The sequence below is a fragment of the Abrus precatorius genome, unplaced genomic scaffold, assembly GCF_003935025.1.
Source record: "Abrus precatorius isolate BTA unplaced genomic scaffold, Abrus_2018 Scaffold7, whole genome shotgun sequence".
Lineage (NCBI taxonomy): Eukaryota > Viridiplantae > Streptophyta > Magnoliopsida > Fabales > Fabaceae > Abrus > Abrus precatorius.
In genome coordinates this window covers 30778807-30796467 of record NW_020874417.1, presented here as the reverse complement: position 1 = coordinate 30796467, position 17661 = coordinate 30778807, and the positions used below count along the sequence as shown (strand labels likewise).

The 17661-nt window shown below is 31.3% G+C and overlaps 3 protein-coding genes across 4 annotated transcripts; 1 reads left to right on the top strand and 2 right to left on the bottom strand.

The window, feature by feature from the left end:
* The first annotated feature begins 2539 nt into the window (after window positions 1-2539).
* On the top strand, window positions 2540-5252 carry LOC113872272 (protein SENSITIVE TO PROTON RHIZOTOXICITY 1-like). The gene is made up of 2 exons (XM_027509700.1): window positions 2540-2723; window positions 3533-5252. The coding sequence occupies exon 2, from the start codon at window positions 3562-3564 to the stop codon at window positions 5098-5100; it is 1539 nt and encodes a 512-aa protein (XP_027365501.1). The 5' UTR covers window positions 2540-2723; window positions 3533-3561; the 3' UTR covers window positions 5101-5252.
* Window positions 5253-6493: 1241 nt separating this feature from the next.
* LOC113873691 (FHA domain-containing protein PS1-like) lies at window positions 6494-10251 on the bottom strand. Of its 2 annotated transcripts, none has more exons than XM_027511942.1 (6): window positions 9952-10251; window positions 9678-9859; window positions 7486-9372; window positions 7264-7396; window positions 6895-7157; window positions 6494-6751 (listed from the first exon to the last, which is right to left on the bottom strand). In XM_027511942.1, exons 1-6 carry the CDS (start codon window positions 10220-10222, stop codon window positions 6560-6562), a joined length of 2928 nt encoding a protein of 975 aa, XP_027367743.1. In that variant the 5' UTR covers window positions 10223-10251; the 3' UTR covers window positions 6494-6559. The 2 variants fall into 2 exon arrangements, with proteins under 2 accessions (XP_027367743.1, XP_027367744.1); XM_027511943.1 differs by having other exon boundaries at window positions 6519-6751; window positions 7486-9366; window positions 9726-9859; window positions 9952-10222.
* Window positions 10252-15958: 5707 nt separating this feature from the next.
* LOC113873785 (scarecrow-like protein 18) lies at window positions 15959-17353 on the bottom strand. The gene has a single exon (XM_027512099.1). The coding sequence runs from the start codon at window positions 17351-17353 to the stop codon at window positions 15959-15961; it is 1395 nt and encodes a 464-aa protein (XP_027367900.1).
* Between the last annotated feature and the right edge of the window lie 308 nt (window positions 17354-17661).

Here is a 17661-nt window from a genome sequence, read left to right as displayed (position 1 = left end):
AAAATTATTTTTTATAAAAGATATTCTAAGTCTTAGACCTCTAGAAAGAAAAAATAAAAACCATTACTTAGTCAAAAAAATTTCTAATACCTAGAAAATACAACAAAAATAATTTGGGCTATGTAGAAACTACTTTATATTGTGTGTTAAGCCATCATGTACAGTTTCAATGAAATAAACCTCATTTACATATATGATTGATGGATCAGGTTCCAAACTCTAATTAAACTCCTTAATTATGAAGGGCAATATTGCTCTTTTTGGGTGATTGCAAGTGATAGAATGTGAGAGCGGATAGTTCCAAAACTCAAGTCAGATGGTATTTTAACAAAGTAAAGATTAAAATGCATATCTTGGCCTGACTAGAACCATAGTACACATTATTGGAGTAAACTTTATGATCATAAGGATTCTCAACTAGTTCTTATGAGATTCTGAGACCCGTTGGCATGTGATAAGGATTCTCAATCAGTTCCAGCGATTCTCAATAATTCAATAGCTAAAAGACAATCACAAATACGTAATTAACATGTCAATATTTTTCAGAAAAGCATTCCAACTAAATTGTACACAATATATCACCACAACAAGAAATGTTAGTTTCACTCAAGTCTTTCAACAAGCACTGTTATCATTTTTAAAGTTATTTCTAATTTAAGAAAAATGTAAAAGGTATGCTTCTCTAACTAATATATATAATTAATTTAAAGATAAATGTAACTTTATTCACTTTATAATTAAGCTTACTTAAAAATATTCTTTTTTAACCATGTATAGATAAGTAGAATCAAAATTAAAAATCAAGCCAATCCCTACTTATAGTTGCACCCTAATCTAAATTCTTACTTTGTTTTACTTATAATATGCATTAGAGATTTGGGACCTCTTAACAGATCAAATTAAAAAAGTGTTGAAAATTATGCCAAGGTAACTTTGGTAAGCACAGTTGTGCGCTACACGTATATATGCATTGAATTGTTTGACAAAGTTTGAAACTGATACGTTGGAATCCAGTCATATTAACATACTGAGTAGGAAATTAATTATATTATTAGACACATATGAACTCATAATTGCGTAGAAATTCAACACCTATCTCTTTTTTCTTTTTCTTTTTGAATTATTATATATATAAGAAGCAAAAAACCAAAGCAAAATTACAAAGGGACCACCCTCTACATCTAAAAGCGTGTGGCAGAGTCCATAAGCATCTGCAGTTGGACAAACAAAGAGGTGCAGTTTTAGATACAGAGGCCTGGCTGCTGGTAACATTATTATTGTCTTCTCCAAAAATATGCGACTTTCCAACACCAGAATATATTATCTTAATGTTTTTATGCAATTTCAACAATTCCGAACTCCATTGTAGACTTGAAGAAAGCAGTTTGCTGATTTTCAGATTTAATTAAAATATACTAAGTAAGACATGATTGGGTTCACTTGAAATGTGAGTTGTATCTTGTATCCTTTAATTTTTGCATTTGAAACTCGAATATATTTCTCTCAAGAAATTATCAAGAGAATAAATATAAATGTTAATGAGGATAAATAGATACTTAAATTTATATAAAAAAAAATAGTAAAGAAAAAACTCTTCAATTCTTTACACCTTTATGTATAATTTCTCTATAAAATTAGATTTTCATATAATTATTTTTTTTAACACAACTCTAATACAATAAAAGTCTACAATAACAACCATCAAGTCTATCTCATTCAGTGAAATCGATTACATAAATTATAAGATATCATTAAATTCAATCAAAAAATAAATTTTTAAAAACATTATTAATCAAAAGATTTTTTAAAATAATTTTTTCTTAAATTCGTTTGAACCTTCTTCTACCCCTAATAAAAAATAATAAATAATACATATTTATTAAAATTATAACATTTAATATTATTAATATACTAATTTGATGATATCTTGTATTTTTGTTATCATTATCAATATTTTTAAAATTAAATATTAAAAAATTATTATATACCTCAAAATACACGTTAAAAAATGATAGTATTATTTAAGTTTATTGGGGGAGGGAGGAGTAGGTTTAACGTGGGCATGAAAAAGAGCAAGAAAGCCATGTTTATAGGAAGCGTAGCTTCCTTGAAAGCTCACTTCCTTTCACCACTCACCAGATTGAATCGCCCCCACAGAAACCTTCCTCCCCCATCTCATCCTTTTTTTAATTTTTATTCTTATTGACAAAAGCAAACAAGTCAAATTTGCATTTGCATTTGAATTTGCATTTGCATTTGCATTTACACATGCATGCATGCATGTCCATAGAAATTAGAGACAAACCAAACTCCATCATCCCTCCTAGTTGTCCTGTGTGGGACCCATTTTCATCTCAAACTCAAATCAAAGCTCATTAACTATTTTGGCTTCTTCTCCATTGATCAACGGTTGTGATTGATGGATGCAGAAACGAAGGTGATAAGAAATGCCCCCACCTATGTGGGCCCCACGTGGATTGACCCACAAAATGGACGGTAGTAATAGTAATAGTAACAGTGGGGTTGACCAAATATGCTTCTGCTGTGTTCAACAGCAACACACAGTTAACCTTCTTCCAAACTTGGGTTCCTTATATAAGCATTCACTTCACCTCCTTTGTTTTCTTCTTCATCTCATATTTTTTCTTCCTTTCTTCTTTTTCTCTCTCAGAAATGGAGTTTTCAGATTGCTAGAGCTTCCATTGAGCTGTGAGCCTGTGACTGTAAGTTCTTTATTCTATTGATTGGGTTTATGTTGCTAGTTCCATGGCCAGGGTTTGTTCAGAAAGCATGCAACTTTTTTACTTTTTCTTTTGGGGGTTTTATATTGGTTCCTTGAATGGTTTGTTGGATCTTTTAATGGTTTTTTTTTTTTTTGGTTCCTAAACTGTCTCTTTTTTTAACGTTTTTTTGTTGTTGGGTCAAAATCTGAATTGGTGTTGAGATACAACAAATTTTGATGTGTTGGAATTTAGCGTAGTTAATGATTGGGAAGAACAAGAGGTGAGAATGAATGGGTGGGGAGATTTTTGAGTTTGTAACTATGAAGTGCTTACTTAAAGAGATTTGGTGATTGATTTTCACAAATGGAGTGTGGGAATATGCAGCTTCATATAGAACTGAAGAGTGATTGGGAGAGAGGGTTTTGCTTTCTTCCGATTGTACATGATTTAAATATTTGTTGGAAGGGGAAATTTTCGAATTTGCATCTGATGATACCTCGAGGGAAGAATAGCTTGCTCTTAGGATTGTGTAGGTGTTGACTAAATTGAAGCCTTAGCTTTTACTAGGTAATTGGCCATACAACTATGAAGTTGATTGATTAGCTAAAGTGATTTTTATTTCATGAATCTAGTACCATTTGTCAATCTTATGATATGTGATGTTTGTTTTGTATTCACATGGACACCTATGTTGAATGGTATAAATCTTCTAGTTGGATCTTTTAGCAAACAATATTATTTTGTTATTATTTTTTAAAAATATTCGATAGACATCACTTGTTCTTTACTAAGATACCTTTGATGGACAGGGATTTTGAGTTCTCTGATTGAGTTTTAAATGGATCCACCAAAAGGAAGTTTATGTGCTAACAACTGGGCAAGGTCCTCTACCTTAACCTCACCTGGGAATGGATTACAAAATAATTTGTCCTCAGATCCGTCCTCTTTCTACGGGGTCAGGATTGAATCACCTTTCAAAGAATTCAACCAACCTTCTCCTACCCAGTCTGCACTTCCTGGTGAATCTAACAAAGATATTGAGATCCCTGATCAAGAAAATTGTCCACTGAATGACTCATCAGACACCAGTAAAGTTCAAGATTGGGATCCCAGTTCAATGTTGAATAATCTTTCCTTCCTTGAAGAAAAGATTCATCAGCTCCGGGATCTGGTGCATTTGATTGTTAATAAAAAGTGCCAACCTTTTGGACAACCTCACGAACTAGTGACTCAGGAACAGCAGCTCATCACAGCTGACCTTACATCAATTATTGTTCAGTTGATCTCTACTGCAGGAAGTCTTCTCCCCTCTGTTCGGCACACTCTCACAAACACAAATCCCGTGGTTGGACAGCTTGGCCAGCTTCGTGGGATTAACCTCCCTTTTGGATCAGACCCAAGTAGTGGTATTAGGCCTCAAAATAATAGTGGAAATAAACTGTTTGATCAGTCCACTCACAATGATCCACCAAATAATTGTGAAATGGAGCAAAACTACAATATGGAAGAACATGAGCCAAAAGATGAAGAAGATGTGGATGAGGGCGAGAACCTTCCACCTGGTTCCTACGAGATTCTACAATTGGAGAAAGAAGAAATTCTTGCACCTCACACACATTTTTGTACAATATGTGGGAAGGGATTCAAGAGGGATGCAAATCTCCGAATGCATATGAGAGGCCATGGTGATGAGTACAAAACTCCAGCAGCTCTTGCAAAGCCACACAAAGAAACCGGGTCTGAACCAAAGCTTATCAAGAGGTATTCCTGCCCTTATGCTGGCTGTAAGCGTAACAAGGATCACAAAAAATTCCAACCACTAAAGACTATTTTGTGTGTCAAAAACCACTATAAAAGAACACACTGTGACAAGAGTTACACTTGCAGCAGATGCAACACCAAGAAGTTTTCGGTCATGGCAGATCTTAAAACTCATGAAAAACACTGTGGTAAGGATAAATGGCTTTGTTCATGTGGCACAACATTTTCAAGAAAAGACAAGCTTTTTGGGCACATTGCTCTTTTCCAAGGCCATACTCCAGCTATTCCTTTGGATGACACCAAAGGAGTGGCTGAGCCACGTGATCTCCAGAGCAGAGAAAACAGCAGTATGGTAGGAAGTATGAACTTCTGCTTTGGATCAAATCCTTCAAGTGAAAATGTAGTTCAAAACATAATGGATGCGAAGGGTAATATTGATGATCCTATCAATTATTTCTCATCCTTGAACTTCGAAGGCTGTAACTTTGGTGGTTTTAATGATTTCTCTCAACCTCCATTTGAAGATTCAGAAGGTTCTTTCTCTTTTCTCATGTCCGGATCCTTTAATTGTGCTCCTAAATCTGGTGGCGGTGAATCAAGTTCTGACAATCTGTAGTGACAATTTATAATAATGTTACCCTACATAATAATGTTTATGTTTTCTTTGTTCCCCCTTTTTCCGAATAAACCTTTTTGTTTGTTAGATTTGTAAAGCCAGGTAATATCATGTACTACCCATTTCTTAATATTGAAAGAGAGGCTTTGTTTCTATTTTTTTATTTTATTTATAATTACATGATACGTTTGTTTTCCAATATAATTATTTTAAATAAAAGAGAAAGATCAAAGTGACAAGCTTATAATTATTATTAAAATAAAATAAATGCTTAAGTATGAAAAACACTTTTTGTTCTTTGTTGGTAAAGTATTGGCAATATTATTTCACGCATTTTCTCTAATATATTTCTTATTATTAAGCTAATGTATAAAGAATGGGTAATTTTACTGTAATTAGCATGATTACAACTTGATTGATTATTTACTTTAACATAATTATTGATTGTGATGAGAAAATTTGTTTAATTTCATTATATTTGATGATATTTTCTAGTTTACATCAACTTAGGCTATATAAACAAGTGTACCTTATATTGTATTTGTAAAGTGAAATATATCCAAAGTTTATTTCTCTTCCTTTCTTAAAACATCCTTTTCTCTGATAACTTCAGATTTTTTTTCCTGCCTGTTCCTTGTTCTCACTGTCAGCCTGCTTTTGTATTCCAGCTTCCAAGCATACAATTACCTAAAATTTATTCAATACTGAAGAATTTATTAAAAACATAAAATGTTTTCTCCTTTTTTTTATGGAACGGAGGTTCTGCTTAGCCATAAATCTTCGAATATTAACCATAGATTATGAACATTAAATATACTGACCCAAAAGACTCATCACTCAACTGCTATCTGTTGTTATTTTTGTGAATGGAATACGCCATAGTGGTCTGGAATTTTTTTTTTTCACATCAGTTATTTCTAAGTTCAGACCTGTACACTTGTTTATTGTTTATTGTCAGTAGTCTTGTACTTCTCGTATGACGTAATAAGTCAACAGCGCCTTTTTTAGTGGCGTAGCAATTGTGGCCCAAAAATTTCTTCAAATCAACATGCATATTATACTGTCATAAAAGAAATTCATGCTATGACAATATACTTTCATAAAAGAAATTGAATATTTAAATCAATGCCAACAAAGGTCACTCAAGTGGAAGGCTGATTGTAACATCTACCACTCAAGTTCCCAAGTTAAAAAGAAGAATCTATGGAGTATCTCACCACTTCTCTACCCGACATTTCATTAATGTGACATTAATCCTAGAAAGCAAAAAATATAACGAAATCCCTTAATCCAAGATTTCAAGTTTATTCAATCTTCTATGCGTCTCCATTTTAGTTAATGGATGTGCACTGGCATCTTAAATCCGTGAATGGTTATTCTTCCACGAAAATGAAAGGAGAATTAAAGAGCATGTTTGAAAATTGAAAAACAAGATTCTTTTAGAAATTAATCATGGAAATTACAAAATGGGCTGAGTAATGAGCTTCAAACCAGCCTTTGATGGCAAACCATAATATTTCTCCCTTAAAACTACATCATCTTGGCAAGACCAAGTAGGTCCCCGAGGAGAGCTGTTTGGCCACATGAACCTCTCAGAGAAGGGGTTCACTAAACTATGCCGAAATTGCTGCACTGTCTCACATAGTAACCCCTGCAGCAGCGAGAGAAGAGAACATCAAGGATTTTAGAAAATGAGATGGGGCAGTTTACCATGAGATATGGCAAGAGATATGAAAATGAGATATACATGCGATAGTTTATTGATAGTTTACCATGAGATATAACATTAAGTACCTTTGCCATGGATTTGATTTTCAACGAGACATCATCACTAAGCAGGACAAGTTGTCCCACATTCTCCTTTCTTCTATATTGAAGAGCGCAGTCAAGGATATGATTTTCAACTGTTGGCGAAGCACATTCCTTTGAGCTTTGAATATGAATCCACCTCCTTGTTTTCTCCATGCATTCTTCAATAAATTCCAAGGCCAAAGAAGCCTCTGATGTCCTTCTGAAAATTCTTAATTGTTGCTTCATGCTGTTCAGTTCCCTTATGACTGACATTACAGTGTTAATAAGAACCATTTTTGTGGGAAACACCTGCACTTAAATTCAAACAATGTAGATAAAGGGCATAGCATATGGTGATTTAAAACTCATTACCCAATTTTGGAATGATTAAGCGAGTCCCACTGAGACCTTGTAGAAGCTGCAAAGCTTTCCTTGACTCCTTGTTCAGAAGAGAAGTAGCGTCTGCAACCATGTCCCAGCTCTTCTTTTGTTCTCCACTAATATGCTGCAAATGATAGAAATGTAAGCGTATATGCTGAAAATGAACTCTTGAGCCATTTACAATAAGAATGATGTGGTATTGTTGTGTCTTACAGAAGGTTTAGTGTGCTTGCGTGAAATCTGACCACAATTACTTGCATCATTAATGGTTTTTGCAGCACCAACAGGACCAGAAACCACTGATTTAGAAACCATTGATTTGCGATCACCTCCAGAGTTAGTTAGTGATTGAAAGGGTACCCTTTCCGTTCTGTTCTTCTTTAATTCCATGATATCTCGTTTGCAAACCGAGTTAATGTGACATTCAATAGGCTTTCTTTGTGGCTTCCATTCTCGGGATAATTTTGGAGTCTGGTTCTCTTTGTTTGAAATGGCATTTATGTTTTTGGCTGAATAGATGTTGGGACTACAATCAGCCTTCCAATTGAGTGACCTTTGTGATTTGGAATGTTTAATTTCTTCTAGATTACCTTTCTTTCTCATAAACCTCAAATGATAGGTATTTGCGCCAGAGTTTTCCCTATTTTGAGAGAATATTTCTTCTTCATCACTAAGAACACAGAAAATATCCTTTGGCATTGCTTTATTTATGATATCATTCACATTACTCATTTCAACTTCAGTGTCAACTTTAGATATGCTCTTATATCTACTCTTTCTAACTCGAACTTGAGGAGCACTAACAGCCTTCCCTCTTTTTGCCCAAATATTGCTGAAGGTTGAACTTTTCTCTGTTGGTCCTACATGTTCTTCCAGGATCTTCATCTCAGAGCATCTTGTTGTAGCAATGAGAGATTGAGGGGTCTGGTTCTCAATCTTGTTTGTAATATTAAAAACAGCTTCCTGAGGCATTGAACAATTTGGTGATTCTACTTTAAATGATGTGGAGGAGATGCTGTTTTCATACTTGTTTACAGTATCATCAGCTATTTCATCCACTGAGTTAACTAGGTCGACACAGCATTTAGCATTCAGGGATGCCTGTAACTTTAAATTCAACTCCTTGCAACATTTATCTTCTTTTTCTCCATCAGGTATTGAATCCGCTGCTTCTTCAACAATCTTGATTTGTTGAAATTTGTTAACAGGAATAGCTTCCTCATCCAGCAAGGATGTGTTCTCAGAATTGATAATTCTAGATTCCCTTGTCAAAACATCTTCAGTTTTTTCCTCATCTCTGATTGTGGATCCAAATTCAGATTCTGTAGGCATTACAGTCACTGCAGCTATGCCTTTTTCATCAAAAGATGCAGAATCTATATTTTCAATGCTCTTATCTTCAATTAATTCATCCAGAGAGTACCATTGCTCATGGCAGGGTTTAGCATTCTGGTCCGGCAACTTTGACTTATATTGTTTAATACATTCATCTTGGTTTTCTCCATCAGATGATAAATCCACAGATGCATCTTCAACAATCTTGATTTGATGAAATTTAGCAACAGGAATATCATCACCAACAAGCAAACATGCATTCTCAGAATTGAAAATTCTTGCTCCAATGGTTAAAATATCTCCATTCTTCTCATGATCTCTGCATGTGTATCCAAATTCAGATTCTTTAGGTATTACAGCAGCACCCTTTTCATCAAAAGAAGCTGGGTTAACATTTGTAAGTGAGCTGGAACAATGCATTTTAGCCCCCTGGACTGCTTCCACAACTGGAAGACAAATGTTGTGTGTCAAAAATTCACTAAATGTACAAAGCAAATTGGTTTCTCCAGGCATCTCCACTTCAGGACAAGCATCAATTTTCTGTGTGTGGTCAACTTCATCAACCGATTGTACATAAGGGGGAAATAGAACACGGTCTTGAAAACCACCCAGTTTATTTTCACCACCAGACATTGTAGGAAAACATTCCATTTCAGTTCCAAAGGAGTCATTGGGAACTCCAAATGTTTCATCCTTAGAATAGCTCTTCCTTTCTTCATCACAACAAAAAGAAACAAGTTCCACACTGACTTCCAAATTCTCATCCTGCATGCCCAACCCAACTTTGAAAAATCAAAGATAACATTAAACATAATCTAAAATTCACGGATTTTCAACATTGACAACATTAAACATGACAAACAAACCCCCAGAACAAATACCTAAACTTCTGCATCCTTTTATAATTATCTAAATTCTCAAAAACAAGTCATTCTCAAAATTTCAAACGAACCAAAAAAGACACAGGAAACATGAATAATTTTAAAAAAAGGAAAACGAAAAGAAAGAACAATTTCACGAAAACCTTAAGTGCATTCTATACACATCAAAAGAATTAATAAAGATCGTACCTTGATTATCTCTTGATCTTTTTCTTCTTCTTCTTGGGGCACAAATGCATCCAATTGCGCAAGAGGAACCCAGCTGAGACGATAAACCCTAGTGGAAACCCCAACAGTGAAAGTGTCCCCTTCCTTCAACTCCACACTCACCCCTGGCTCAAGCTTCCTCCCACACGCCCACGTCCCATGCACTGCTCCACACAGAATCGAAACCCATAAAGACTCAAACGAAAGAACAGAAGAAGAAAATAACAAGAAATGAATCGTTTAACGATTACCGTACCAGAACCCAAATCGACGAGAGAAAGCGTGCAGGAAGAGGGTTTCGAGCGAATCTTGAGGTGGAAGCGGCTAACGCTGGGGTGCGTGAGGACGACGTCGCAATGTGGGTGTCTTCCAATGAGAACTGCGTGTTCTTCGCTGTCGAAGATGATGAAGATGTTCTTGAGAATTGCGTTGTTCTTGAGCACCGTCAATAGTGGGATTGTGGATTGCTCTTCTTGTTGCTGTTGTAGGTTCTCTTTCTTCTTTTCTGCCATGGCAATAGTAGCCATTGATGAAGAAGAAGAAGAAAGGTTTCGATGTATTTGCATGTAAATGAATGAATGAGTGAGGGTTTATACATTTGAATCGTATGGAGAAGGCAACGTTGTACAACGGCTATCTTTTTTATAAATGGGTTTTTAATACGCTTCACTCAAAGACTAATCAAGTTCTAAGCCTTCACATCGATGATAATCAGACTCAATTTTAGTAAATATTTATAAAAATTGATCAGAATTATTATGAATAGTTAAACGCAAAAATTTTTAAATAAAATATTATTCATACTTGTATAATATATTTATTATATTTAACAATTAGAATCTAAATTCTTAAATATTTTTTATTAAGTTAAGGATTTTTAATTCGTAACGTTTTATAATTGAACATTATATTGCTTTTTAAAAATTACAAATTTTACTTTTAATATGATTTTTAGTTTTTTTTTATATAAAATACGGACAATAAATTCGACTACGAGTATAGAAATACTCAACAAATAACAATATCAAAACTATTACCCACATTAATATAGGTTCAGATATAGATAATTTTTAAAAATATAGGTATAAAAATAAATATTATAATAATTTATTCATCTGCATCCTTAATAAATATTTTCACCACTACAGCTTTTTGAATGGTAGAATATAACTTTCTTCGTAACTTTATTTTTTCTTATATTAATTTTTATTTATCTTTCATTTCCTTATATTATTTATCAAAATTTTACTTTTTACTTTTTATTTTTTTCCCTCACATATCTTACACCTCATCATACAATATGAGAGAAATATTATTTTATAATTTAAGAGTTTAAAATTAACTACAAAATTTAAAATTATGATTACTTAAAAGTATTTTTATCTATAAAATAAAAATATGATATAAAAAATTATACAAATATATTCTTTTATGTCATTTTATATTTATCAATAAATTTAATAATTAATTTTATTAAATAATTTTAATTCACAAAATCAACGTAATAGTTTTAGGTTTCAACTAACATGTTTAAATTAATAATTAATAATTAATTATTAAACTTCTAACCAGTTTTTTAATTTAAGTCAACTTATCAACTATTTTTTAAATAAATTTATTATCGTAAAAGAATAATTAAGCATTTTAAATATAGATAAAAATTTGAAGGACATACAGTTAAAGTTCATAAAATATGATATTTGTTACAATATAACATTTTTTAAGAAAGAGAAGAAAATAAATGAATTATATAATATGTAAATTATTTAAAATTAAAAATTTATAAATTTCGTTTCAATATTTATATTGATAAAAGGAATTTTTAAACAAAAATGTTAAATTAATTTATCAATTACTTAATTAATATCATGAACAACAAGACATATATAAGTGTATAAAAACAGTTTTACATGAAATAATAAATATCTTACAAAATAGAATAAAGTTACTATTTTTAAGTAATCAAATTTTAGAATTATTATACAATAATTTTTTAACATGGTGCAGAACTACAAAATATTGTTTTTAATTCAATAAAGAGAACAAACTAATTATTATTAAAATAAATAAATTTTATTAATTGTTTACCATTATAATCTTAGTGTAATATTATTAGCACTCATATGTATTTTCCTATAACTATTATTTATATTAATTTTATAATATTTAAAATATGATAAATCACATCACATCTTTTTAAAAAGAAATGAGTTTGAAGGTTAATATTTTTTAAATTAGTAAATAAATTCTTTTTAAATTAATTAATAAAATTCAAAACATGATAAATACTGTATTTTTATTTATAAAAAATAGATTTTTTTAACGTTAAATTCACTAAAAAAATAGATTAAAAAAATACAATTCTTATACCAAATTAAAGTAATAATCTAAATAATAATAATTACAGTTGACAAACATAATACAGTAACCTTTAAAAGATAAAAATTGTTCTTAAAATTCTAAAAAAATGATTATATTAATCTTTGCATTGTAATAAAATAATTATGTAATAAAAAAAATTAGTCTATGCACTTACTGGAGTAAAATAATTTTAAAAAAAGTATTAATAATATAATTTTTAATATACGATTTATTATTTATTAAAATTATAAAATTATGATTAAGATTTATTAAATTAAAAAAAGTATATATTTTATAATTCACAGTAAATTTTGATTATGTTAAAATATATATTACTAACATTTATCTTATTTTAACAAAGATGCAGTTCTCTACATGTAATCGTATAATGCACGTAAAGTCAAAGAAAACATTAAATATTTCCGTTTGTTCCTCCTTCTTAGTTCAAATTCAATTATAATCGATGCCATAAAACACGATAAATCTTCCAACAATCAAACTCAGTTTCTTAACCAGCTTCATTAAGCATGTTGCAAGCAATAAGGCTTAGCTACTTACAATTAAGTAGATTTAACATCTTCAAACGTATCATCATCACAACACACCCAGAAAAAAAATTTCTTCCATTTTTTTTTTATCTGTCTACTTATATGGATAGCATGCATATTAACAAAATGCAGAGTTATAAATAATCCATGCATTTTTTATAGTTAATCTAAATGCACACTCATATTTACCTGTCATTTATAGATAAAATAATTATTTTGAAAATGCTAAACTATATCTGAACCTAAGTTGTCAAGGCAGAAGATTCACCTCCTTAAAAGCTACAATAGTTTAAAGGGAATTGCTGACTATTTCATTACTTCAAATGGCTAAAAATCCCGTGTTTCTTTTTCGCTGACACAAGAGATTCCATTAACATAGAGAGGATGTTTGCAACTACTCCTCATGGGTCACGATCCCCTATAGAGATAGCAAACTGTGATTTACAAGCTATAATAAATGCAACTTTCTCTGAGTTTTTAGTAGGTATGGTATAGTAGACAAGAAAAAGAAAATATAGCTAATTATGGTTTCCATGATCATCATTAGATGTTAATATGTCAATGATTAATAGCTATATCTGTCAAAGACATGAAATTAGAATAAGGGGTTTATAAAAACCTATACACTTTAACAAAGTCTTTGCTGCTTCTATATATGAGAGACTCTGTTAGGATTCTAATTATTAATTTGCACAAATTAACATGTGACAATTACCAAATATGTCTTAAAAGTTATAACAACTATGGTGACATTCAGAACATATATTGATTGTTTTGGCTGGTGTGGTGAAAACAATACTTAAAGGGTACTAATGGCACCAACACAGATAACCAAAATAGCGTACATGCTACATTCGTAGCCTAGGCATAGGAGCTTCTCGAAGGCATTTCGTGTCCATTTGGGTTATGTAATAACACAGTAAAAGAATTTTAAAAACTTAATGTTTATTTAATTTAAAATGAAGTCGTTTACAAAAATCCATTAAAGGGGGCAAGTTATTTATTTGGTCTTTTTATTCCGTGTTCAATTGTTAAAAAATAAAAATAAAAATTCAAGCCACAACTCATGAACCCTTAAATATGCAGTCATAGCCAATGAAAAAGCAAGAACATCTCCACTTTACATTCTGAACTTAATACATTTCACACTGTATAGAATCAATTTCAAAATTCTCATAAATTGTTGAGAAAATTGATTTTGATTAATTGTCCCAGTATTTTATATATATATATATATATATATATATATATATATATAATTGTATTTTTAGCTCATAAATGTGACTGTGATGGGTGAAAATCAAATCAAGTTAATCCTTTAAAAATATATTAGACTTAAATCTTATATATTCTTTCTGTAAAATTTTAATATTTAAAATTTAATATTTTTTGTCTATAATAATGCTATGATTAACTAAAATGTTATCATGTGTCAATTTTTTGTTAGAATACATTAGTAAGAGAGACTAAAATTATTGAATTTTAAATAAAATAAATAATAAAAATTTTAAGAAAATAAAATTAAAATCTTATGAAGATACGAGAAGGAAAAACATATATTAAACCAAATAAATTATTAATTTATTTTTTATAAACGTAGCAATCCTAATTACTGCATTATATAATTGATTAATCAAAGTTTCCGAAATAAAAACTAACCAAAATTACATGGGGTTAGTATTGTTTTTTATACACTACTAAGATAGCTATGTATGAAGTGGTTTTATGCAACCAAGCCATGCAATCTTCAATTGATAATCGTTTATGCATTGAAAGATAATGTATTAAAAATTATTTTTGAAACACAGTCAATTAAAAAAATTACATTATTAACGAATTAGATAATATGTTCAGTATAGTTTTTTAAATTATATCATTATGAAAATAATTTTTAATGATACAATAATTTATGACTGGTTAACAACATAAAACATATATTTATATTATCAATATATTTTAATTAAATCTAATTTTAATTAACTCATTGGTTACATATACAATTTGAGAAAATCAATCAAGTAGATTAAGGATTTATTTGTTTAACTTAAAAAAAATACTATATATATAATATTTTAATATCATTTTAAAAGATAATAACCAAATTCTTAATAATTATTGAGATCTCTTGTAAAAAAAATTTGTTTTTATTAAGTGTAAGTGATTATCTTTCTCTTACTCTTATTTAACATACTAATATTCATATTGATCCTACAATTTTAGAATATTAAAATGGTCATATCCAACACAACATTGGCCGTTTTAAAAGATTAGCATGTAGAAGATTAAGTTAATTAACATATCATCTTTTAAAAGTTCAAAATAAAATACTATATAATATCAAAGAACACTAACAACTTTACATTAAAAAAATTAACACATAATTCTTAGATATATATTTTTCTACTTTCATTAAATTAGATATATATTGTTTCAGAGCGATTAAATTTTTCAGTAAACTCATTTATAAAGTAACACATAATTTTAAAATTTTAAATTATTATTCAATTAACTACATATATAAATTTTTGTAATCTTAAAATGTTTTTATTTTAATATTATTTTTTATATTTTACTTAAAATTTCTTTTATAATATTAAATATTTTAAAAATACCCATAAATGCTTAGCAATTGCTCGCTATATTCCTTCCAAAACTCCCCAACATTTTCTCCCTTATTTCTGCATTCTATTTGTATATCCATGTATTCTATTGTCCTCCTCTCCAACTTCTTATATTCCAATTGATTAACAACCCGTAAATTTAAATGACTGGACTTGATAGTTATAAATATTTTTGTTTTTTTTTCTTGTTCGGATATCTTTTCATAGAACCACTTTTCACTTACACACTTCTCGATTATCATGGATAACAACAGTTTCCATGTGAGAATGAAATATTTTTTTAATTCTATTGCTGGTAAGATGATTGGTGAAGTTAGCAACTTCTAAAATCCTTGATTGTACATAAAATTTAGTATAACAAGAAACCGCATCTGACTCTAGTAAACCTAAGTTTCATACCCAATAGATATGTTCACGACTTAAACTAGGGTTTTTCCACTTTCAACCAAAAGAAAAGCAGAAATTAGGGTTCATGATTCTAAAACAATGAGGATGAGAAAGGAGACATTACTTAAAAGAAAAGATATAGGCTTCATATATATATATATATATACCTTAATTAATCGTTACTTGAACAATCTACCAACTACTAAAAGTTCTTCATAATGCAAGACATAAATAGAAGATAGCTAGCTAAATTAAAAGAAAATCACAAAAATATCAGCTAAATCATCATTTTGAATGTAGATTATTATCAAAATGATGAAAAAGTTAGGACTTAAGATTGTATCTATCAGACTGATTGCCAAGCTGAGACGGTAAGCAAAAACCTATTTTGCCACCCTAAAGAGATAGCCCTTCCTTCATCTCTTTCAGAAACCCTGAAACCACCACCTCCCTCTTCCTCAAACTGGAGTGGACAATAATGGGTCCTCATCTTCAGAAGCAGTTTTGCTTGGATCATAGACTTTGAGCTTATTTTGGTGGCAACAAACCTATGATTCTCCATCCTTGCTTTCCATGTTTCCATTCTTTCATACTTCGGGCAATCCTCACCATCCACATCATCATAGTTTAGCATACTTTTGATCTCTTTACCCAAAAGCTTCTTCTCAATTCTCAACCTCTCAGTACTCTCAAGTGGGAGGCAATCATCCAGTGAATCAAACATGGCTGCAAAGTAGTGCAAAGAGTCTGTGAACCTTGACAAGAAGCTCCTAGGACTCCTGCTACCTTCTTGCTCAACCAACACAACAATGGAGGGGTTAAGGGAATGAACAAATCCCAATGTGTCAGAGATCTTCATGAAACAACTCAAAGTGTTCAAATAAGAAACCAAGTTGACAGCCACAGTTTCATTCTTTTTCTTCCTTAGGTTGACAACCCTTGAACCTCTTAGCAGCCCTTGGAATTCAAACACAAGATTTCCAAAACCCTTTGAGAAGCTAACCAATCTAGACTCAGTTTCTTGTAGTTCTTTAAGGTTTTTACCAAATCCAGTAATCCTGAGGGATATGCGGTTGCCACTTGTGGCTTTCTCAGAAAGAGACTGAATAAGAGAAGGCCATTGGAAGCCATAGGAGACATCAAAGTCAATGACATGTAGTGCTTTGTTGTTCCTCTCTTCCTCCTTCTCAAAGGCCTCCAAGATAGCTTGGTTTGCTGTGAAATGAGCAAATTGGTAGTAAGGTGAAACTCTGTAGAGATCTGTGAACGCAAGAAACTCTTCCTCAGTTGTTGGTTCCTCCATGAGCATGTCATAGAATGGAGATTTCCTTGTGAGAAGCCTTGCAGCCAAACCATCAACAAAATAGGCCACCACACGCTGAACTGAGTCACCTGTTAGGGAAACAGTTTGGTATAAATCGGTGAGATTCTCTAAGGATGAATCCAAGTTGTTCTCATCAACTGCAGTGGCAGTCGAGAGAAGCAAATGGATCAAAGGAAGGCCATTTCCATCTTCTACAACACCTTTCCTCCTGTGGTCTTGTCTTAGCATCTGCTCCCTCATTTGGAGAAGCCTAAAGATCTTCCCCTCGTAGCCTTCATAGGAGTTTCTAGTAGTAGTACTACTCATAGAAACATTATGTTCCCTAATTATCTTTCCCTTCTTTTTCCTTTCCCTTTCCCTATCAGCAGCAACTGAAAGGCTAAGATTCAAAAATCCATCTTCCTCTGAATCTTCCATATCTGAGAAAAAGAGAGAAAGAGAAGAAAGAAAGCCTCTTTGTGAGTGAGAAAGAGAGAGAGAGAAAGAGTGAGGGGGAGTAAATCTATGACATAAACCTTATATGCTTGTGGAGTTTTGTGGGGGAGAACTTACAAAATTTCCCTCATGTCATGACATGGGTATATATAGGACCAAAATATCAAGAGAAATATGGATCGGAGATATATTTTTTCTCCTATATTTTCCAATAAGACGGAGAGATTAAGAAGGGTATCTTTTTATTCTTTAGAATCAGTGTCTTGGGTCAGGAAAACACATTGATCTTT

What these genes read in the sequence shown, in the direction of transcription:
- LOC113873785 (XM_027512099.1), bottom strand. Translation starts at nt 17,353, where the DNA reads ATGGAAGATTCAGAGGAAGATGGATTTTTGAATCTTAGCCTTTCAGTT.
- LOC113873691 (XM_027511942.1), bottom strand. Translation starts at nt 10,222, where the DNA reads ATGGCTACTATTGCCATGGCAGAAAAGAAGAAAGAGAACCTACAACAG. An exon ending in GCAAGCACACTAAACCTTCT is followed by an intron (nt 7,397 to 7,485) that starts GTAAGACACAAC and finishes TATCATTTGCAG; the next exon opens with CATATTAGTGGAGAACAAAA. An exon ending in AAATCAAATCCATGGCAAAG is followed by an intron (nt 6,752 to 6,894) that starts GTACTTAATGTT and finishes TCGCTGCTGCAG; the next exon opens with GGGTTACTATGTGAGACAGT.
- LOC113872272 (XM_027509700.1), top strand. Translation starts at nt 3,562, where the DNA reads ATGGATCCACCAAAAGGAAGTTTATGTGCTAACAACTGGGCAAGGTCC.